Here is a 24,827-nt window from a genome sequence, read left to right as displayed (position 1 = left end):
CCAGCACCTGATGTCACTGCTGAATGACAAAATGAAACGAGAATTTTTATGCTTGCTAATATGTAAATTATTAAACAGAATTATATAAAAGGGGGTAATGTCCATCTGTAGCATAATAACTGTCCAAAAAAAGGAAAGAAATTCTCCAAATTTGGCATGCAAGAAGAAAATCTGAATGTTTCAGATATGTTTGAAAACCAGAAACATCAGCTCAGTATTTTCAGAGAAATGAGCTTCCAAAAAAATCTTATTTACTTTTTTCGGGAAACAGTTGAAAACTGTTAAATGTTAATCAATGCTCAATTTCAAAAGCTCCCTTTACCCTTCCAACAATTTGGCCCATATCAACACAGGCAGAAAAGGAGAAAAATAACTAAAGCAGCTGTCGACAAGTGCCCAATTGTACATCTTGCAGGTGGTCTGTTTACACACAGTAGGTTGAAAACGTTGATATGACTCAAGCTGATCAAATCAAGTTAAACAACTCAGTCTTCCTTATAATGTAGGTGTAACAGAATTTAATGAAAGGGTAAGTTAGAAGTGAAAATTACAACTTAGTCCACGATACAGGACCGTGTTTCGCCAAGGTTGCATTGGGAGGGATGACTTACATTATTTTTCAACCTTCATCAACCTATTGTGTGTAGATAGACCACTTGCAAGAGCTTCTGCAGCACACATATGTACTTATTTTGATTTTTAGTGTGCTTTCTGTGCTTCTTTTCACAATATTTGTGTTATTTCACCAAATGGTACCTTCCAAGAGGTATCCCTCACTCATACTCCCTCCCAGATACATTCCTTCACACATACCCATGGTCACACCCACCTCATACAAACCAATCCTAGCTTTCCTTGCACCCCCAGTCACCTTACACCACACACACACACACCCCTACATACCTCTGCCCACCTGCCTATCATACTACTCCCCACACACACACATTTCCAAACATTCAGCGCACACACACACACACACACACACACAAACCCACAATATACACTCCTTCATCCACACCCTCTTCACACCCATGTGCATTTGTGAAAAAAATGTTTAGTTATGCATTTAGGCTGCAGAAACCCAAAGAAGAGGAAAAGTATTGAAGGTGAAATTCCTCAAAGTATGAAAGAAAAACGGGATCTGGGGGTCATCATATCTCATGAACTTAAGATGGCCAAACAGGTGGATAAAGTGACTGACAAAGCCAGAAAGATACTTGGTTGCATAGAGAGAGGAATGATCAGCAGAAAGAGGGAGGTGATGGTATGCCTGTATATGTCCCTGGTGAAATGTGCACTTCTGGGGACCACACCTTTAAAAGGCTATAAACTGGTTGGAGGCGGTCCAGAGGGTGGCTACTAAAATGATCAGTGATCTTCATTCTAAAGCGTATGGGGATAGACTTAAAGATTTAAACATGTATAACCTAGATGAAAACCAATAATTCTGTTTGTAGGGCTATTTTCCTCACAATGTATATCTATATTCAATACTCAAACACATGAGGACTACCACACTTATCATTTAAGCTTAACACATTTCAAATCCCAGGGAATTAGTATCAGAATATTTGTGCTCAATCGTTTAGGCTCTTGCCCTTACAGGGCTACAACCATTTTCATGGCAGCAATCACACTTGATTTTTCACCTCATTTACCAATTCCCACTAAATAACAATTTTTATTTTCCAATTTTTTAAAAATTGCACATTAATTTAATGTTACTTATCTTTTTTTTTGCTTTTTCAAAAGCACTCCGTTTTTTCAAAAGCACTCCGTGAAACCTCCTTCCAGCACCTCCTCTCGTGACTCGAAGTTACCTCTGCCTTTAAAGCAATTCAACCTCCCGCTATTTTTGTGACTGTTAAAATCTATATCCTCCCGACATTGCAATGTTTCGGCGGCTCATCTCGCCTGCTTCAGGGGATTCTTCCTAATAATAAAGAGAAAACACACTCACTAACACACTATTCCCTTTCAACAAAAGTCTTTCTCTTTTGCAGTTTTCTGGCATTTCAACACAATGGAACTCACTCGTTTAGTTGGCCTTGCACGGCTCCTCCCTGCAGCACAAAAAACAGATGGCGTCTCCGCGCTCAGAAAATCTCGTCAGGACTTCCTGGTATTTAAACTCCCCTCCTCCCCTCAAACTCTCACCAATCAAAACATTCAGCCACCATCTCAGCCAATCACATCCCCTTCTACATAAAAACCGACCAGTCAACCTCCTTATTCAGACCGGCAGGATGCGTGGTCTGCAATTTAAAAATCAATTTCTGTTCTTTCTGCATCAATCTTAAATTTAAATTGCTTCCACGTTCATCCTCTTTTAGAACTTCCAACACTGTGCATCTCATGCTACTGAATACATGACCTTTCTCCAAACAATGTTGCACCATCGGTGCTTCTAATCTCATGCACTTCAGTGCTCTCCTGTGCTCAATGAGCCAAGTTTTTAAACTTCTCACGGTCTTGCCAAAATACACTAGTGCACAGGGGCACCAGATTGCATACACCACTCCTTGGGTGGTGCACGTTGATCTTACCTGATGTCTATAAAATTGTAATCTCTCTATTGGGATATCTCTATTGGAACATGCATTCTCACATACAGTGCATCAAGTATTTGCAGAACGCCCGTGGATGGCTTTTAAAAGAGGAAATAACATCAAGGATTTAGTAGACCATTCCACGTTTAAAACATCTCTGAAGTAGCTGGTCACTTCCCATGTAATGCTTGCCTCCTCTCTTTCAACAAGTACACACTGAGTTCATTAAGCCTTTTTGTATAGGGTTTATGCTGCAGGGCTTGTATGATTTTGCTAGCCCTTCTCTGAACTGTTTCCATCTTATCGACATTCTTACAAAGGTACAGCTTCCAGAACTGATCACAGTACTTAAAATGAAAGTCTTACCATTGATTTATACAAGGTAATACCTTACTTTATATACCTGTACATAATGTCTGCTTTGCCAGTCGCTTTCTTAGGTTCCTTCCCTTTTTGGTTGTTTCTGCTTTCTGACCTCCCAGCTGACAAGTGGCTAACTTATTTCTGCACCTTTGAAGCTTAATTTTACACATTTTGCATTGAAGCACTATTTCCAAACTTGTGACAATTGTTCCTTTATTTTCAAGTCCCCTTCTCAATTTTTCCATTTTCCACTGTGTGTCTACCATGTTATGGATTTTTGTGTCACCTGCAAACAGATAAGTCCCTCTGCTGTGTCACTAATAAGTATTGAATAGAACTAGCCCAGAAGCACCCCACTCGCTGTGCCTCCTTCACTAGAGTGGACAGCCATGACCACCACACTGATTTTTCTTGCTTAACCAGTTCCTCACCTAGTTAACAGCTTTGTCTCCTACTTTCCTATCAGCTAGTGTTGCAAGAAGTGTACTTCAGCTTTACATTTATTTAGCTTTATAGACCTATAAGCCACAACCATCCTAGAAGCAATATGACATCATAAAATGTAGGTGTGATGGGGGCTATGCCTGTCACTAATGGAATCCCCAGGTTTTTTTTTACCATCATTAGGCAGTGAGAGAGGGGTTCTGCATTTTTTAATCCTCCCCTTGCCAAAATCCCACCTTTTAGAGGGATAGGCTTCTTGGGGTATAATGTCTGAGAGCATGCTCAGTTCGTTAGAGAGTTAGGCATGGCTGTAAGAGCCAGAAGGAAGGAGAGGGTTAGAGATAAAGATTCCCCCAGAATCTTAAGCAAGAAGCGGTTGGAGAATTAGAGTTGGAGGAGAGAAGCTGGAAATCCCCTCAGGATCTCAAAACCTGTGATTTATGGAGGTTTTAGACTTTGAGACGATTTAGAGGTTTTTTGAGTCTTGGAACCAGGACTGAGAGATTGGAAGAAGATTTTTGCAAAGACTGATCAGTACAGAGAGATGGACTCTTATAGTAGAGACAACTAAGAAGAAAGATTAGAGTTGGATTTAGATTATAAATTGAGAGTTTTTGATCTATGGTTTGGGATTTTTGCTATGGATAATGGTGCAAGGGACATGGACAATGGAACCATTTTTTCAGTGTGACTATTGGTTGATGCTGATTTCGATTTTTTATGATATTGGACTGGATGGTGTTTTTATAAGTTGCAATAAAGACTGTATTTTGAATACTTGGGCATGTTTGGAGACTGTGCCAGGGGCTTTGGAGATTAACCCCCCATCTGGACTCAGACCTGGACTCAAGGCACCCTTGAATGATATTCACAGCACACTATTCATTGGTTGCATATGAAACTGCTGGAATCTAAAATGATGCTTCCCATCCTGCCACAAATCTATAAAGCTTATGTAATGGCCCCTCTGGGTTCATTACAGTAATGTCTTGGGTTAACTTATTTTGACTAGGACAGTGGAAACTGAAATGGTGAGGGGAGGTGTCATTCTGTATAGTCTCTCCCCTTGACGGTGCTGGGATGGCTGTCCCACTCTATCAATTTTATAAGCAGCTCTCTCCTGAGAGCTCTGGGGGCAGTGAAGTTGATTTTTGGAATTTTCGGAGGTAGTGGAGTTTTTCCAGAGTTGGATTTTAGAGGCCTCCTCATTAGAACTCAGGCAAACCCTGCTTGGAGTTTGTGAGACAGGTCAGGGATCTGCTCTGCCTATCTACTACCTGGTGGGTAAGGATGGTATCTTGGGTTGTTTTTTGGGGATTTTTAGAGACTTTGATTTGTGTGGCAGGACCCATCTTCACTGGGAGTCTGGCTGGAATATCAGGTTCCTAAGACCACAGACTTTTCAACCCAAGGAGTTACCATTCAGAACAACTAATGGAGTCAAGTAAGATCATGAAAATCTCATCCAGATCTCCACTTGTATTGGACCAGGACACAGGGCTGGGCGATCGGTGTGAATCTGGAGCCTCAGGTAGGACTGTTTTGTTCATGCTTAGATAGGGGCCTCTATCATAGGAATCTTGGTAGGCTGCTGGGAGAGCTTTTGTGCACATATTCCACCACCACAGGAAGTTCTGCCAAGTTGCTGAAGTAAAGGACACCTACCCAAGATGAGACTCCCTATCTATATTAAATTCAACTGTAACTCCACACTTAATGAAGGATGGACTTTAATTTGACTATTAACAATCAGTAAAATTATTATTTAACTCCCAGTGCCTGATCCTGCCTGTTTTGTCACAGCAACTCCCTCCAGGGAATGCCACAGTTTTCAGCACACACAGGGATTAGCACACCACTGTCTGGGCCATAGACAAGAGTCTTTGTCCATAAAAGTAATCCACATCTGGGCTAGAGAGCTCAGGATGTGGGAAGAATACTAGCTGGAGAAGTATCTAAGATGATAAATAAGTTTGTGTGCCCTTGGTATTAAAACCCCACTAAGAGTTACATTTGTAAAAAGCCTGGTGGGACCCCTGGATATTGCCTGGAGGGTGGGCACAGAGAATCCTCTCTTTGGGAGTCCTGGGCTAGGGAAGATCTGCCCCTCTGCCACCTCAGTAAAAACAGAGGGCTGGTGGTGACCTGGTGCCAGGACCTTCTGGTGTTTTGCCTCAGTTTGGGGAAGAAGAATTGTGTTGAGTAGATCAGGGAGGAAGTTTTGACTGCCCTTCTTCTGACCTTATCATGGAACAACTGGAGCTTCTTGTTCCAGAAGGGATCCCTCCCATCATGGATTCATCTGATAGAGAAAGAGAATAAGAAAGATTGACTAACTGTGAGTAAGAACCACTTTGAGAGCATTGAGGCCAACTCTCTGGAGCCTTTACTCCTGGGGAGAGAAAAGATTCTGCTTCTGTGCAGAGACCATACTTTTATCTTTTACCAATTGTTGGAAGGGGTTATCCTGTCAAACAAGGGTACTCTGCCCACCCAGGAGCTCCCCTTAACCAAGCTTTGGAGGGTGGATGTTTTCCCTGGACCTGGTAACTGAGACCCTTGCACAGATAGAGTGAAAAGACTGTAAAATGACTAAAGATCATCTGTGGTGCTGGGAACTCTATTGTGTTGTGCCATATATCATCTGATTGTCCATCAGTATAGAATTTATTTTGGACACTAAACCTAAAGCCTCTAGTGTTGTTATTGGCTCTACAGCACAAACAGTGAGACAAAGAAGTGTACCTCTCCCAGGGAAGGGAATCTAAAGGCACTTCTATTACCCGGGGCCCTAAAAGAGATTTTTTTTTCTCCCCACCAAAAAAGGTCTCAGGCCCTGAGGAAAGAAAATGTGGGTAAGAGCTAGCCAGAGTGATCCAGCCCCAGAAGGAGTATAAATTCTTTTATGGCCCCATCAAAATACAGCCAGCACCAGGGGATGGGGTTACACTTATGAAAACAAAGCTTAGAATAGAAGGAATAAAGTACAACATACTCTAGCATAAGATATTTTGGCAGGTAATACATAAGGTGAATGGGAGAAACCAGGTACAAATTATATTAAACTACTTAATAATCACATAATAAGAGAACCAAAGGGGCGGATTTTAAGAGCCCTGCGCGCCGGTGCGCCTATTTTACATAGGCCTACCGGCACGTGCAGAGCCCCGGGACTTGCGTAAGTCCCGGGGTTTTCCGAGGGGGGCGTGTCGGGGGCGGGCCCGATCCGCGCGGCATTTTCGGGGCGGGATGTAGCGTTTAGGGGGCGGGTCCGGGGGCGTGGTTACGGCCCGGGGGCATGGCCGCACCCTCCGGACCCGCCCCCAGGTCGCGTCCCGGCGCGCGGGGATTTACGTCTCCCTCCGGGAGGCGTAAATCCCCCGACAAAGGTAAGGGGGGGTTTAGACAGGGCCGGGGGGGTGGGTTAGGTAGGGGAAGGGAGGGGAAGGTGAGGGGAGGGAACGGAGGTAGGCTGTGCGGCTCGGCGCGCGCCGGCTATACGGAATCGGTAGCCTTGCGCGCACCGATCCAGGATTTTATCGGATACGCGCGGCTACGCGCGTATCTACTAAAATCCAGCGTACTTTTGTTGGCGCCTGATGCGCCAACAAAAGTACGCCAAATTGCGCTGTTTGAAAATCTACCCGAAAGTGTTTTGGTATAAAGCAGAGGCACACAGACTACAGTCCACAGACCATGTCTGGCCTATGGAGTTCTTTCATCCAAATTAAAATCAAAATCTACTGCACTAAACAAACTTCACAATATCAAGAAAAAGGTATTGATTTCTCATAAATACTTATTTAGTAGGAAAAGACTTCAGATACCAAATCGACAGTGACATCTACTGAAGATATAGCAGCAAGTATAATCATCAGTCTTAAAAAACCTCTGGAATTATATTAAAAATATTCAATCTTTATTTCTATTCAGAACTCTAATAAATTGTTCTTTTTTTTTTTTTTTAGAAATATTTCTTTTTTTATATAAAAATGGAACAACTGATCAAAAATATTCTGAAACACTTTCTTATTAGAGTGCAGTCCTTCAAATTTAGACAAAGGAAAAAGTGCACTTAACTTGATGATATTTTAACCAAGGTAGCTTTTCATATTATAAGAAACTCCGACAATCTGGCCGGTGTTTCGCCATGTTGGTTGCGTCACGGAAATATATTTATACGATCAATGCTCCTTTATAAGTGTTATTGATTTTCAAAAACATGCGAAACTTATCAGTGACCAACATCTACTCGTCACCAAAGGATAGCCTATAATTATTGAGTTCTTTTATCCAAGCCACTTCGCTTTTATCCATTTTCAGTTTTATCGACCCACTTACGCAGTAGCCCTTAGGTCGCCCATGCTGAAGTCATTCATTGTTGAGTGTGCATCATAAAACACGGACAGTGATGGGGTGCTATAAGATTAAATGCAGGCATCTGCATGAGTCTCCGTTCTCCTGCTCTCTTCCAGCTATACGCAGTCACCCTCTCCACACAAAACAGGACAGAGCTGCTGGCAACAGCCGGAGAACTATTTTGCCAGCGCCCCCCACCCTCCAATGCCCTCAGCATAGCTCCATCTCCCGGAAAGCTTCTGCTGCTGCTGGGCTTGATGGTGTGAGCTTCCCTCTGGGTAAAGGGAGTCATAGCTTTTCAGAGTATCTCTGCAGTGTGATGTCAGCTCTCCCCAACCTCTGGTGCCACCTGGCCAGCTTTAAGAGAGGGAAGGCAAGATAGAAGGGAGAAAAGAAAAACAGGAAGGGGAAAGAGAGGGAGAGAAAGTAAAAGAGAACAAAAGAAAAAGAGATGTGGAAGTTGTAGGGAGCTGCTGGACCGCTTTAGGGGATTCCATCTGCAAGTTATAGCTCTTCTCTCAAAATATTATCTGCCCACTTTCTGGGTTCAGGGAGAGGGAAGAGGGGCCACTCTGTCGTTCTGATTTGCAGCCCCAGCTCATTGAAATAGTTTTTAACTGTAAATCAAATACTGCATCTCAGAACCCAATAAAAGCATGTGGTTAATTTATCTCAATATCTCAGTTTAGGTATAATTGGAAACAGTTCACTGCAGATGTCTGGGTATTTTAATGATGGAAGGTCAGGAAGATTTAAGAACAATCCTTAAAACCAATTACATAAGCAAGGACCAAATTAGGTAGATCAGTTAGTTTTAATGCTAAGGGTGTCCTCAATGATTTTAGATTTGTGACATTAAATGCATTTATGTTTTGTGTTTCATCTTATTAAATTCTTGATTGTGCAGCTCTGTGATTACGTTTAAGGGTAGCAACCAAGGTGCAAGTGAGAGAATGCCACATTCAGTATGGGTTGTGCATACTACAAGGTAAAGGGGGCTGATGCAGAAAAACTAAAAATAAAGATGGAAAAATAGCAGTAGGCATTGTCTGTTTATTTTTATAATGCTTCTTTGTGATCCTCTTTCCTCCTCCCCATTCCTTTTTTCATTGGGTGAGAAGCTGAGACATGACAACTTGCTTTGTCTCCTCCACCCTCCACCCGGTCCCGAAACAAACAAGATTCACAAACATGGCACCAGGCAAAAAAAAATAAAAAATTGCCCAATCCTAGTCTAAAGGGCTGTCATCAAGGATGCAATTACTTTGTTACCTGTGCAAGCCCCCTCTGAATTTGTTTGTGAAGAATCCTTTGATATTTCTACTCACTACAAAGGTCTCAATTTTTATATTATACTTTGGAAGGCAGTCTTTCTAAATAGATTAATCTTTCCACAGAAGTTTAGGTTTTATTTACTATGCATATGAGGCAGCACAAATGAAAATCCAAATTGACTCATGAAAGCTTCTCTATGTTGCTGAAAGTAATTTGTAAAAATGAGATGCTGGGCTTCATATACGTCACTGCTCTCCTACTGCCAGGTCATAGCTACTTTGTTTTATAATTAATATCAGATCAAGGTTCCAATCCCTTTGCTAAGTTAGTGCACCATGTGTTTTCCCTTCTAATGATGGCAGCAGACCATATACTGTTAGCTGTTCAATGTCATGAACAAATACAAATCTCAACTCAAGTTGATATTCAGAGAACTGCAGAGTGGGTAAGGTATCCAGGTAAAGTTATGTGCATAACTTTATCCAGATATTCAATGGGGTTTCCATGCAGAACCCTGCCCTTGACTATACCCTTATAAAGTTGCTCATATCTTTTCAAAATTAACTTTAGACAGCTATTCTTCCAACCAGACCTATGCATGTCACTTGAGCCGGATGGTGTTCAAAATGTATGCTCACCAGCTAAAGTCTAGCCCCTGGAATGCCTCAAATTAGCAGGTGTGTGGTTGCCCTCCAGATATCACTCCACTCTCACCATCCCCACACTCCAGCTGATTCCCGCTCTCAACCTCCACCCTCTCCAGTTGATCCTCTCAATCTCCAGCACCTCTAGAGGACCCCTCTCTTAACATTCTCCCATCCAGTTTACCCCCTCTTACCTCCCCCAGTTGCTCTGACCTCTCCAGCTCATCCCTTCTTTTATCCCTTCCAGCCATTTTTGAATCCCCACAGGTGATCCTCTCTCTTCCAAAGTCCTGCTTATAACCAACTTATCCTTTGTCATCCTATCCCTCTTACCTATTCCCTTTTTACCCTTCTCTTCAATCCCCTCTCTCTTACATTCCAGCTCACTTCTTTCCCTCCACCTCTTCTTTCATATCCCCAGCTGATCCCCTCTCACCCCAGCTCCTCTCTTACATCTCCTAGTTGAGCTCTCTCACCAATCACAGCAAATCCATCTCCTCTTGATTTAACCTTCAAACTTCTCCTGCATTGGATCCCTCCTTTCAAACAGTCCCGTCTTCAACAATCCCCCTGATCAGTCAGTAGCTTTGGGCTAAAGGTAGATTACAACTGTTGGAAAGAGAAGGTAGGCTGATGAAAGGGGCAACATTTTTCTCATGGGTAGATTCAGTGGTGAGTGAGGAGAGAAGCACAGTCACAATTTCCACCAGCTCACACTTACCTAGCCCTTCCCTCCCCTCATGGTGACAATGATCTGCAAACAAAAGTAGCATTGTTAATGAAAGTTAGCATGGAGCATCCAAGCCCGTGCAAGCTCATAGGACCTATAATGGCCCTAATTCCTCCTCACAAAGAGGAAACCACAGAAAATCATGTGAGATGTCTTTGAGGTAACTGTGACTGCAGCTGAAGTCTTTGTGACCACATTTAGGGTCCCGACCCACAGTTTGGGAAGCCCTGAAATAAACATTCCTGATTTACCTGTTCCACCTCACTCATGGTTTTCTAGACTTCTTATCATATCTTCTCTCACTAGGTAATACATTTAAGAAAATAGGAGAATATATTATATTACTCAATGCATAAACTCTGGACTTCAGTACTGGTGGATATGATAAAGCTGTTAGTGTAGTTGGGTTTAAAAAAGATTTGGACAAATTCTTGGAAGAAAAGTCCATAAACCATTATTAAGATTGACTTGAGGAAATTCACTGCTTATCCCTGGGATAAGCAGCATGGAATTTACCTTCCCCTTGAGATCCTGCCAGATACTTGTGACGTGGATTGGCCAATGTTGAAAAACAAGATACTGGACTTCATGGACCTTTGGTCTGACTCAATAAGGCAAATCTTATGTTCTTATGTTTATTGTTTAATGTTAAATGCTATAGCAGTCATTATCCTCTTTCATTATCTTCTTTCATTGATTATGTTAAATATAATTAGGTTATGTTCACTATTGCCAAATGGCCTCATCACCATTGCCTCTCACATCACATACTGCATTGTAATGAGGATTAGAGTATTACCATCTCACTTTGGTTGCAGGACCAGCTACTCCAAGAAGCAGTCATTTATATAATCTTGAAACTTTTCTTTCCTAGCTTGTCCTGACAAGACATTTACCCAGTCATTACTAGGGTAATTGAAATCTCTATTTATTATTGGATTACTTAATTAGGTATGTTTCCAAATTTCTGTTTGCATTTCACAATCAGTGCATTTTATTTCCTGAAGGACTTTTATCTTGTTTGACTCTATTCCATCCTTAAAATAAAGTGCCACCCCTCCACCAATTTGACCTGGCATGTCATTTCGATATAATTAATATCTTCCATCAGGTCTCTGAGATGCCTAATTTGCCTATATCTTTGTTCAGTGCCATATATTCTAATTCTCCAATCTTATTTTTTGTCTTCTGACATTCACATAACCTATATTTGAAAGTATGATTTTTAGTTTTATTCATAGCCTGCAGTGGAAATGGGTAGTTTGGAATCATTTAGCTCTGTCTGCTCTTTATTTAAATGTTAGGAAAAAACTAAGAGGAACAACTACAAAAGTAAAAAGTGTGCAAGAGGCATGGTCATTGTTAAAAAAATACTATTCTAGAAGCACAGTCCAGATGTGTTCCACACATTAAGAAAGGTGGAAAGAAGGCAAAATGATTACCGGCATGGTTAAAAGGGGAGGTGAAAGAAGCTATTTTAGCCAAAAGATCTTCATTCACAAATTGGAAGAAGGATCCAACAGAAGAAAATAGGATAATGCATAAATGTTGGCAAGTTAAATGTAAGACATTGATAAGACAGGCTAAGAGAGAATTTGAAAAGAAGTTGGTCATAGAGGCAAAAACTCACAGTAAAAACTTTTTAAAATATATCCGAAGCAGAAAGCCTGTGAGGGAGTCAGTTGGACCATTAGATGATCGAGGGGTTAAAGGGGCACTTAGAGAAGATAAGGCCATCGCAGAAAGATTAAATGATTTCTTTGCTTCGTTGTTTACTGAAGAGGATGTTGGGGAGGTACCCAAACTCGAGAAGGTTTTCATGGGTAATGATTCAGATGGACTGAATCAAATCACAGTGAACTTAGAAGATGTGGTAGACCTGATTGACAAACTGAAGAGTAGTAAATCACCTGGACCGGATGGTATACACCCCAGAGTTCTGAAGGAACTAAAAAATGAAATTTCAGACCTATTAGTAAAAATTTGTAACCTATCATTAAAATCATCCATTGTACCTGAAGACTGGAGGATAGCTAATGTAACTCCAATATCTAAAAATGGCTCCAGGGGGGATCCGGGAAACTACAGACCGGCTAGCCTGACTTCAGTGCCAGGAAAAATAGCAGAAAGTGTTCTAAACATCAAAATCACAGAACATATAGAAAGACATGGTTTAATGGAACAAAGTCAGCATGGCTTTACCCAAGTCAAGTCTTGCCTCACAAATCTGCTTCACTTTTTTTGAAGGAGTTAATAAACATGTGGATAAAGGTGAACTGGTAGATGTAGTGTACTTGGATTTTCAGAAGGCATTTGACAAAGTTCCTCATGAGAGGCTTCTAGGAAAAGTAAAAAGTCATGGGATAGGTGGCGATGTCCTTTCGTGGATTGCAAACTGGCTAAAAGACAGGAAACAGAGAGTAGGATTAAATGGACAATTTTGTCAGTGGAAGGGAGTGGGCAGTGGAGTGCCTCAGCGATCTGTATTGGGACCCTTACTTTTCAATATATTTATAAATGATCTGGAAAGAAATACGACAAGTGAGATAATCAAATTTGCAGATGATACAAAATTGTTCAGAGTAGTTAAATCACAAGCAGATTGTGATAAATTGCAGAAAGACCTTGTGAGACTGGAAAACTGGGCAACAAAATGGCAGATGAAATTTAATGTAGATAAATGCAAGGTGATGCATATAGGGAAAAATAACCCATGGTATAGTTACACAATATTAGGTTCCATATTAGGTGCTACCACCCAAGAAAGAGATCTAGGCGTCATAGTGGATAACACATTGAAATCGTCGGTTCAGTGTGCTGCAGCAGTCAAAAAACCAAACAGAATGTTGGGAATTATTAGAAAGGGAATGATGAATAAAACGGAAAATGTCATAATGCCTCTGTATCGCTCCATGGTGAGACCGCACCTTGAATACTGTGTACAATTCTGGTCACCGCATCTCAAAAAAGATATAATTGCAATGGAGAAGGTACAGAGAAGGCTACCAAAGTGATAAGGGGAATGGAACAGCTCCCCTATGAGGAAAGACTAAAGAGGTTAGGACTTTTCAGCTTGGAGAAGAGACGGCTGAGGGGGGATATGATAGAGGTGTTTAAAATCATGAGAGGTCTAGAATGGGTAGATGTGAATCGGTTATTTACTCTTTCAGATAATAGAAAGAGTAGGGGGCACTCCATGAAGTTAGCATGTGGCACATTTAAAACTAATCGGAGAAAGTTCTTTTTTACTCAACACACAATTAAACTCTGGAATTTGTTGCCAGAGGATGTGGTTAGTGCAGTTAGTACAGCTGTGTTTCAAAAAGGATTGGATAAGTTCTTGGAGGAGAAGTCCATTACCTGCTATTAAGTTGACTTAGAAAATAGCCACTGCTATTACTAGCAACGGTAACATGGAATAGACTTAGTTTTTAGGTCTCTCTCTCTAGGTGAGGAACTGGAAGACAGGAAGCTGGAGCAGTGTCAGGTGAGGCAAGGGTCAAGGCAGGCAGTGGTCAACAGAATCAGAGAACCAGGCAGAAGGTCAGAGCAGGCAGCAGACAAGCGGAGTCAGATGCAAAGCAGGGTCAGAGCCAGGTGAGCAATCCGAAGGAGAGAGGAAAGAGGCAGGAATTGGAGACAAGGACCGGGAGAAGCAGGATTAGGAGCCAGGAACTCAGGAACCAAGGCAGGAATCAGGAACGCAGACAGCTCATACTCAAAATTGAGCAGGACCCGTTGCTGAGGCAAGGAGGAAGTGGCAAGGAAAGGGCATTTATACCTGCCTTGCCTGATGTCATCTTCCCAGGCTGCAGGCAACTTTCCCACCACTGGCCCTTTAAATTCCGGGGGGCCTGTGAAGAGCATCAGCGTCGGTTGCATCGGGGAGCGCTGGGAAGGCAGGCCACAGTGGTGACCATTGGCGCCGGCGGCCAGGAGCAGCAATTGAGATAGCTGGAACATGCCTTCTGCCCGACAAGGTCAGGAGACCCGGTAGCGGTCTCACGCGGTCTCATGCGGCCAGGAAGCCTAACAACAGGCAGTTATGGTTCATTTTAAGATGAGGGTCCTAGACTTCAGGAAAGTTAATTTTGTTAAAATGCAGGAATACCTGAAAGAACTGTTAGTTGTATATATGGGTGAACTCATAACAAATCTCCCAACCAGTAAATCCAATAGCTAATATTTTGCAAGTTGAGAATACTTATCAACAATGAAGAGGTCCCAAAAGTCCCTTTTTTTTGGGACCTCTTCATCGTTGATAAGTATTCTCAACTTGCAAAATATTAGCTATTGGATTTACTGTTTGGGAGATTTGTCCCATTAATTTTGTGTCGGGACTACTTTTAAGGAAAATTTAAAAACTAAAACTCAAACAAAATATATATGTGATTCAAAATTAAAGTAATGAGACCCCTTATCATAATCGAGTCAGATTTATGAATGCCTACTCGTGAATAGAGGGTCTAACAAAAGTTTTGTCGGTGATAGGGTGCTGTATAGCATATGCCAGTACATTGGTTGGGATTATATTAGGTAAACTTTTATAACATTAAACCTCATAGACATTAATGCTAGATAGAATAGTATATCCAGCCTTAATATCTAATGACTAGCGAACTGTATTACATTCACTAATATTTCACAGCTTGGATTACTGTAACATTGTGTATATCGGCCTCCCACAAACCACCATCAGATCACTTCAAATGATCCCAAAATACTGCAGCGTGCATCCTTACTGGAGCAAAAGTAAATATCCATATTACACCTATTCTTCAATTTCTCCCTTGGCCTCCAGTTCAACTATATAGTCTTTATATACTCTGAATCATAATTCATAACTGCCTCAATAATGCCAATAATCCCTGGATCAAAACTACACAAAAAATATACACATCTGTGTATATTTGTGAGATCATTTGTGAGATATTTGTAAGTTGTGAGATCATCTAATCAAAACCTCCTAGACATTCCTTCACCTCTTTTATCACATTTGAGGGCATTCTCAATAGCAGGATCCTCTGTTTGAAACTCACTACCTCATGAATTACGATATATGGTAGACTCAATAAAATTTTAAAAAGCTCTCAAAACATTTTCTTTAAGGCATTTGAAAGCAAATAATTTCTTCAGGTTTCCGTTATGATTTTAATATCATTTCCATCTTGAGCAGTATGTAGACTGCACATATTTGTTTTATTTATTTATTTATTTTATTTATTTAAAACTTTTCTATACCGACATTCATATAATTTATATAGAAACATAGATACATAGAAATGATGGCAGAAGAAGACCAAACGGCCCATCCAGTTTGCCTAGCAAGCTTTCACAGTTGTTTTTTTTCTCATACTTATCTGTTACTCTTGGCCCTTAGTAACCTTTTGGTTCCAATTCCCTTCCAGCCCCGCCATTAATGTAAAGAGCAGTGCTGGAACTGCATCTAAGTGAAGTATCTAGCTTAATTGGTTAGGGGTAGTAACTGCCTCAATAAGCAAGCTACTCCCATGCTTATTTGTTTACCCAGCCTGTGCAATTCAGTCTTTGTTGGTTGTTGTCTGAATATAAATCTACTTTTCTTTATTCCCCCTGCTGTTGAAGCAGAGAGCTACGCTGGATATGCATTGAAAGTGAAGTATCAGTATCACATCGGTTTACATGGAACTGGTATAACATAACTTGGAATAAGGAATGCAAAGTTATATGGAACAGGGAGTTAGGTAACTTGGATGTAAGAGGAGATATCAAAATTAAGAGTACAATGGAAATGTGGTAATAGATAGATAACTTAAGGCATAATTAAGCTAATTTGGTAGGCGAAAGAATGTCAACAGATAAACTTAAGGTTTATATAGACTAATAGGGTAGAAGGAAAATGGGATGGCGGGGAGAATTTGAGGGGTGGGATGGGGTGAGGTGGGGATTATGGGAGGGTAAAGTTACTGTAGATAAAAGTATTTCTTGCTAGATTGTAAAAGGGAAAAAATAGAACCGTGGCAATTACAATTTGGAGGAGGGAAGGGGATGGAGCAATGGAGTTCAGAAATGGAGGAAGTGATTATGTTTGAACAGCCAGGTTTTTAGTTCTTTTTTTTAAAGGTTTGGGTGCAGTGTTCCTGGCGTAGGTCTGGAGGCATAGAATTCCATAATGAAGGTCCTGCTAAGGAGAGTATACATTCTTTAGTGGAAATGTGGTGGATAAGTTTGGGAGAGGGTATGTGGAGGGAACCTTTGTAAGCGGATCTGACGGGTCTGTTCGATGTATAGTAGTGCAAGGAATCATTTAGCCAATGAGTATGCTGGTTGTGAAGTGTCTTGAGGATGATAGTAAGGCTCTTATGGATAATTCTAAAGTGAATTGGGAGCCAGTGGAGATCTTTGAGGATAGGTGTAATGTGCTCTTTTCTGCGGGTATTTGTGAGGATTATGGCTGTGGCATTCTGGAGCATTTGGAGGGGTTTAATGGTAGTCGTGGGGAGGTCTAGGAGCAGGGTGTTGCAATAGTAGATTTTAGAGAATAGTGTGGCTTGGAGGACTGTACGAAAGTCGTTGAAATGGAGGAGGGGGGTCTTAATTTTTTTAGAACATGGAGTTTAAAATAGCAGTCTTTTATTGTGGTGTTAATGAATTTTTTTAGATTCAACTGGTTGTCTAGAATGACATCAAGTTCTCTCACTTGGTGGGCAGTCGGTGCGGGAGGGTCGGGAGGGGTGGAGTGGTTTTGGTCAGTGAGATGATGAGTAGTTCCGTTTTGGCTATGTTAAGGGCGAGATTGAGGCTAGTAAGAAGTTGGTTAATCGAGTTAAGGCAGTTGTCCCATGTCTTGAGGGATTTGGGGATAGATTCATTTATGGGGATAAGAATTTGGACATCGTCCACGTAGATAAAGTGAGTAAGACATAGGTCAGCTAGAAGTTGGCAAAGGGGCAGAAGGTATATGTTGAAAAGGGTCGGAGAGAGGGATGAGCCTTGTGGAACTTCACGAGTTAAGTTTATGTGGGAAGATTCCTTATTACTTATTCTAACCTTATAGTGTCTATTGTTAAGGCAGGATTCAAACCAACGATGGGCGATTCCTGTAATGCCAATTTCGGTGAGACAATTTAGAAGTATGTTGTGACTGATAGTGTCAAATGCAGATGAAATATCGGCTCTTATCTAATCCTTTGAGGAGGGTGTTGGTGAGGGATATTAGGAGGGTTTCCGTGTTGAAGAATTTATGGAAGCCAAATTGGGATGGGAAAAGAACATTATGTTTTTCCAGATACTCAGTAAGTTGGATGTTGACTACTCTTTCTTTTATTTGACTTGAGTTATTATTGTCAAATTTTATTTGTTTGTATTATGTATGTATTCTTTTGTTAGCTGCCCCAAACTATATGGAGGGCACAGGTTACAAATTCTTTTAAATGAGATAATTAAAAAATGTAATTGTAGGGTATTTGTATATACATTAGTGTTATTATTGGATAACTGAAGATAACCCCTGAAAAGGTACAGAGAAGGGTGACCAAAATGAAAAAGGGGATGGAATGATTCCCCTATAAGGAAAGGCTATAGAGGTTAGGACTCTTCAGCATGGAGAAGAGACAGCTGAGGAGAGATATGGTAGAGGTCTGTAAAATAATGAATGAAGTATAACAAGTAAACTTGAATCAGTTGTTTACTCTTTCAAAAAGTACAAAAACTAGAGGACACACATTGAAGTTGTACATTTAAAACTAATTAGAGAAAATATGTTTTTACTCAATCCATAATCAAGTTCTGGAATTCATTGCCAGAGGATATGGTGAAAGCTGTTAGTGTAGCTGCATTTAAAAAGGTTTGGACAAGTTCCTGGAGGAATAGTCTATAAACCATTATTAGGTTGGAGTTGCAGAAATCCACTGCAGTGCTTATCCCTGGGATATGCAGCATTTAATCTATCTATCCTTTAGGATCCTGCCAGATACTTGTGACCTGGACTGGCCACTGCTGGAAAAAGGATATTGGGCTTTCTGGACCTTTAGTCTGACCAGTATGACAATCTTATGTACTTATGTTCTAACACTTATGTTAATGCAAATAATGCACTTAGTAGTTAGAATGATTGAATTAAAGTTAATATCCATTAGTTCATAGGTCCCTTTGTGAGTTACGTGGCCAAAGTTCTGGTGACTTAATCACCAGAGTCATGTTCAGATAGCCACGCAGAACAAGACCTGTTTTAAAGGGTATACTTTTCATAATTTTTATTGAATTGAATGCATGTATTTTGCTGTTACATCTATGCTTTTACCGGGCTTCTGCAGCAGTTGCGGGACCATTAAGTGGATTTAAGTTAATCATCTCTATTTTTTATGCATCCTTATCCAAGGTCATTACAGATACATATTGTTATATAGTACCATCAACATACATATTTCTGTTAAAAGTGAAATGTATGATCACATTGTTCCTGTCCCAAAGACTCCAAAGTGTAAGGGAATTAATCATCAATTGAAATGTGTCTACTTAAGATTACTTAAGCACTGAATCAATCAATTTTAATGATCAATTCTGGCCCTTTGCCTTCTTAAGTGTGCTTAAGCAGACAGATATTTATTGCTGAATAAGCCCTTAACTTTTATCACAGGACAGTTAAGTGAAGTTTTCAAGGTTCCACAGTGAGTAATGGTGAAAGGAACCAATCTTAAACCAGAGCATTCTACTAGTCTTATATAAATACATGCTTGAATAGGTTACAAGATGATCAGAGGTTCATTGAGCCTAACATTTTTCTAAATGCTTAACTTTTCTCCCTTTGTGGTGCTCCAAGGGAGAGTCAAAAGGTGCTGCCTCTATATTCCATTCAGCTGGAAAGTAAAAATAATTTCTTACGGATACTAAATATTGCAATTAATTTGCATGCATAGACACTTTTCTTTAAATTTTGACTATATTGTCATACTCACCAATCTTTGAATGTATGAAACATATAGAGACCCACTTGGTTCCCCTCTAAAGTCACTGTCTCTACTACAGGGACAGTATTAGGGTGAGCCTTTAATGAAATGATTTTAAAAAACCCCTAGAGAGGAAATTAGTTAAATTAGCTGAAGGAGAGAACCTCAGGGAGGAGGTGAGAGCAGGCGTTTTCCTTTCAAAGTGGGAGAAATCTATACATCCAATGGAGAAACAAAGAAGGGAGCCTTCTCAAGTTTGGAGAAGTGTTCACTATAGAGTTTGCAGAGGTTTTCTGGGTGGCCATAGCAGCATCCACTGTTTACTGATGATAATAAGGAGAAAGAGAGTGTGGTTGAACTGATCCATACTTTCAGTGTCACTCATATGAATGAAAAAGCAAAAATGCTATGCACCAAAAATTTATAGGGTTCACTTATTTGCATAAACCAATCAATTACCACTCAAGTGGAAAGTGTCCCATATATAATTTTCAAAAATGCCTTTCAAAGCGTTAGAAGGGAAAAAATTCCTCTTTGTATTGATTCAACTAACTTCTTTGAATAATGTATTCATTGCAAAGAAATTTTTGAAGAAGGAAGTAGATTGTTTCATAGAACTTCAATGCACTACTTGTTTGTAATGCTTTATATCGGTTTTAATCATGAACATTCCACCTCCTACCTTGTTTGTTTTTTTAGAATTTTTTATAAATTGCAATGTGCTTTAAAAACATATTATAAATGTTCTTAATGGCAGTGATAAGTTAGAGTCCCACGTTATTCATTAATAACACCGACCATGTGTCTGCAAGTTCACTAACCACTCAATGATAACACTGACTCTATCTAGAGATTTACAGTCCACCCGACAAGGCCTTGTTTCTGACCCAACAGGGTCTTTCTTCAGGGGAAGTCAATAAGCGTTATTAGCTAGTCGGATTTACTTATCTTAAACTTGATGTTCTTCGAATCTCCGAAATCTTCATGCCTCTCCAAAGACTGTGCAATAATCGACGAGTGAAAAAATTGTAGAGGAACCTCCTTCCTTCACTGCTAATGTTCATTCGAGGTGGAATGTTCATGATTAAAACCGATATAAAGCATTACAAACAAGTAGTGCATTGAAGTTCTATGAAACAATCTACTTCCTTCTTCAAAAATTTCTTTGCAATGAATATATTATTCAAAGAAGTTAGTTGAATCAATACAAAGAGGAATTTTTTCCCTTCTAACGCTTTGAAAGGCATTTTTGAAAATTATATATGGGACACTTTCCACTTGAGTGGTAATTGATTGGTTTACTCATATGAATGAGGCACTGTTGGGATGTGATATCATTTGTTTTGTTTTGTTTACTATGCACACATTTTTTTAGTGAGCACTAAATCAAATATTCATGTTAGTGATTGAATATGCATATATGCAGTTGAACATGCATGAACTAAATGATTGTGTACTTAGCAAATAGATTTAGTAAGCACTAAATGGATTTACTGTGAAGGATTTTAGTGTGTGCTAAAATGAAATGACATAAAATGAAACAATAAAACAACAAAACAAATGAAAATTTTTTGGCTGTACACTCCTATCAGAGGAATCTTGCCTGCAAATTATGATATTTATTTATTTTATTTATTTGTTTTTTGTATACCGACATTCAACAATAGTCATCACATCAGTTAACATATAATAAAATAGTAGGAAATACATTGTTAGGATAAGAGATAAATATGAGAATCATTTCTAGAGCACAGATCTCCAGGTATTGGGATCCTTTGAAAGGAGACATGGCAGAGGAAATCCTGAGGGGATGCAGCCTGTTGGAGATAGCTAAAATCCAGAACCTCCAGGGTGGCATTCTCTGAAATGCTTCCTGTTCCACGTGCAGGACCCCAGAGGCAGGCAGAGCTCCAGAGTTTCAATGTGTGGATGAGACGATGGTGCAGGGAAGAGGGATTCAGCTTTGTAAGGAACTGGGGAAACTTTTGGGGAAAGGGGAGACTTTTCCGAAAGAATGGGCTCCACCTTAACCAGAATGGAACCAAGCTGCTGGCACTAACTTTCAAAAAGGAGATAGAGCAGCTTTTAAACTAGAACAAGGGGGAAAGCCAACAGTCACTCAGCAGTGCATGGTTCGGAGAAATGTATCCTTGAAGGATACTAATGAAACAGGAGAGTTAGGGCATCCCAACAGAGAGGTTCTATTAAAAGCAAACATAGTTCATATGCCTATATGTAAAAAATCACCTGTGCACAAGTAAGGCAATTCGGACTACAGGAGCTCTAAGTTGTACGAGCACCTTCAATCGGAAATCTCTGCCTACTAAGCATGGCAGTATTGAAAATAAAGGTTTGGAAGCGCGGTGGCACTCTGCACAAGTGAGTGAAGATAACAGATCGGAAGCGCGGCGGCGCTCCGCACAAGTAAGGCAATTCCGCTTCTAACATCGTTAAAAACATTTTATTATAAATGGACAAAAAATGAACAAAAAAATTAAATAAAGTAGAAAATTGAAGCAATTCAAAAGACTGTATCGGACCGATGATTAAAAGTGACCCATTGTGGTTGAAAGCGTGGCTTACTGCCTGAATCAACCAAGGGTGGTATGATGGTCCACATTGTGAGATAAATTCCTATGCACATAAAAGTTTAAAAGATTTCAATTACCCCAATATTGACCCCAATATTGACTAGGTAAATGTAACATCAGGACTTGCTAGAGATATAAAGTTCCTGGATGTAATAAATGATTGTTTCATGGAGCAATTGGTTCAGGAACCAACAAGAGAGGGAGCTATTTTAGATTTAATTCTTAGTGGAACACAGGATTTGGTGAGAGAGGTAACGGTACTTGGCAACAGTGATCATAACATGATCAAATTTAAACTAATAACTGGAAGGGGGACAATAAGTAAATCTGCAGCTCTAACACTAAACTTTCAAAAGGGAAACTTTGATAAAATGAGGAAAATAGAAAAAAACTGAAAGGTGCAGCTGCAAAGGTTAAAAGTGTTCAAAAGGCTTGGACATTGTTTAAAAATACAATCCTAGAGGCACAGTCCATATGTATTCCACGCATTAAGAAAGGTGGAAGAAAGGCAAAACGATTACCATCATGGTTAAAAGGTGAGGTGAAAGAGGCTATTTTAGCCAAAAAATCATCCTTCAAAAATTGGAAGAAGGATCCATCTGAAGAAAATAGGATAAAGCATAAGGGGTAGGTTTTAAAAATTTGCGCGATTGCGTACTTTTGTTCATGCACCAGGCGCGAACAAAAGTACGCTGGATTTTATAAGATACGTGCGAAGCCGCGCATATCTTATAAAATCCGGGGTTGGCGCGCGCAAGAGGGTGCACATTTGTGCAACCTGCATGCGCCGAGCCCAGCGCGCGCTGCCTGTTCCCTCTGAGGCCGCTCTGATTTCGGAGCGGCCTCAGAGGGAACTTTCCTTCGCCCTCTCCCCACCTTCCCCTCCCTTCCCCTACCTAACCCACCCCCCCGGCCCTATCTAAACCCCCCCTTACCTTTGTTGGCAGATTTACTTGCCAGGTTCTTATGGCCTGGATTGGCCTCTGTTGGAAACAGGATGCTGGGCTTGATGGGTCCTTGGTCTGACCCAGCATGGCAATTTCTTATGTTCTTATGATATCAGAAGTTGCATAGAAACCTAGCAGCATTTCTTGGATTTGCTAGGCATATGTCTTGGGCAACATGGCCCTGAATAAAGCACATATTCCATGCTTATTCCTTGGAAAGGGTTGAAGCTCTGATATGATTCTTAGAGATGTAGTAGTTTGAACAATGGCATATGTATGTGAGCTGAAGTTTATTTTCAGTAAAGTATTTCTTTTAGAGCAACATTGCTAATTGGAGTATATTGCCTGGACATTGGCTGCTTGTGCTCCCCTGTGAAACAACAGTAGAGCCCTGAAATTTATCTTTCCCACATGTGGAAAGAACTCCCCTGAATACAGATATACAGAATACAGAAATTTGGATACAGGGATAATGTATACAGCTTGGCATTTTTTTCTTTTTTTTTTGTCTCTTGGTCTTCTTCCTGCCTATTTCTCTCATAGCCTCTGGGTATGGTAGGATAGTACAATCTTGTCTAATAATTCTAAACTTCTGCCTACTTCTCTAAGAACTAATAAGATCTATGTCCCAGCCGTTCTGGTTCCTTTCTCCAGTGATATTATCTATTTCCCAGCGATAGCAGGCTGAATTAGCCATGCTGTCTGGGGAGCATCACGACCGGGTCAGTAGGCGGAGTTTTCTCATAGAGTACAGAGTTTTGAACTCTGTATGGCTGCGCGGTGAGGTTCCCGCGAGATTGCCGTTTTACCTCAGTCTCTTTTTTTCCGCGAGCAGGACTGCATGCAAGGTATTTTCTCTCTCCTCGTCTCTGAAGAATTGTTCTCAATTTTTTTCCTGTTTTTTGGCAGTGATGGTTCCTAAGCCATCAGGCTTCAAATATTGCCAATGCGGTAAATTATGTCCATAACAGATGGACATAATTATTGTTATATCTGTTTGCACCCGGAGCACGACCCAGCCTCATGTTGAGACTGTGGTCGGATGTTGCCCCGGGCCCGAAGACAATGTGCTGAAAAAATCGCGCGCTTAAGATCTCCTCACTCTTCACCGGGCCTCTGCCACGGATGTTTCACCCTTTGCGGTAGTCTTTGGCCGCCTGCCACGCCTATCCCTACCGGTCCCTCTCAGTGTACCCTCACCTGCAGCCCAGTCTACAGCACAAACCATACGGAGGCTCTGGAACCAAGTAAAGGAGAGACTCTGCCAAGCAGCTGATCAGGCCAAACACTGCACAGACATCCATCGTCAGGCCGCACTGCTGTTCCGGCCTGGCCAGAAAGTCTGGCTCAGTACGAAGCACATTCGACTATGATTGCCATCTCAACGGCTAGCCCTCAGATACAACAGTCCATTTCCCATCCTTCGACGTATAGGAGTAGTCACTTATCAGTTACAACTCCCAGCCTCCATGGGAATTCACAACACATTCCACGTGTTGCTACTTAAGCCTTTGGTCCTGTCCTGGTTTTCCCGAAGGCCACCTCCTCCTACACAGCATACCACAGAACCGGAAGAGACCTTACAGGTCAAGGAGGTCCTAGACGTGTGATGCCGTCGAGGCCACTGGGAGTACCTCCTATCGTGGTAGGGCTTCGGTCCAGAAGAAAACTCCTGGGAGCCCTCTCACCACATTTACAACAAGGCTCTCCTACAAGGCTTCCATTGTGCCCATCCTGAGAAGCCCAAACCGGTAAGGGGGAGGCCTAGAAGTGGGGGGGGGGGGGGGGGGAGGGTACTGTTGCGCATTCCGGCCGCACTGGCAGAGTGGCCGGACCTGCTCACCTCGAGCGACCCTCCACGAGCGCTGGCCTTGCTGCTAGCTCTCAGCATCCGCAGCATCCTGCGGCTTCTCCTGGGCCTTTAAGGCCCTCTATCTCTCCCGGCTCCTCACATCGAGGCTCGGCATCCACTCTGGCATCAGGTCCGCCCCTAAGCGC

The 24,827-nt window shown here is 41.1% G+C and overlaps 2 protein-coding genes across 7 annotated transcripts in view; both read left to right on the top strand.

Annotated features, from left to right (window-relative positions):
- LOC115088603 (regulating synaptic membrane exocytosis protein 1-like) overlaps positions 1-7,981 on the top strand; it is a 347,704-nt gene extending 339,723 nt beyond the window's left edge. Inside the window, exons 5-7 of the mRNA XM_029596862.1 lie at positions 2,004-2,122; positions 2,807-2,869; positions 7,832-7,981. Coding sequence (XP_029452722.1) covers positions 2,004-2,122; positions 2,807-2,869; positions 7,832-7,981 — 332 coding nt within the window. The remainder of the gene's footprint in view (positions 1-2,003; positions 2,123-2,806; positions 2,870-7,831) is intronic.
- Positions 1-24,827, top strand: part of RIMS1 (regulating synaptic membrane exocytosis 1) — a 697,371-nt gene that overhangs the window by 5,535 nt on the left and 667,009 nt on the right. The gene's annotated exons all lie outside the window — the stretch shown is intronic.

The sequence above is a fragment of the Rhinatrema bivittatum genome, chromosome 3, assembly GCF_901001135.1.
Source record: "Rhinatrema bivittatum chromosome 3, aRhiBiv1.1, whole genome shotgun sequence".
Classification (NCBI taxonomy): Eukaryota; Metazoa; Chordata; class Amphibia; order Gymnophiona; family Rhinatrematidae; genus Rhinatrema; species Rhinatrema bivittatum.
The sequence above is the reverse complement of the archived record's forward strand: the minus strand, read 5'-3'. Positions and strand labels throughout refer to the sequence as shown.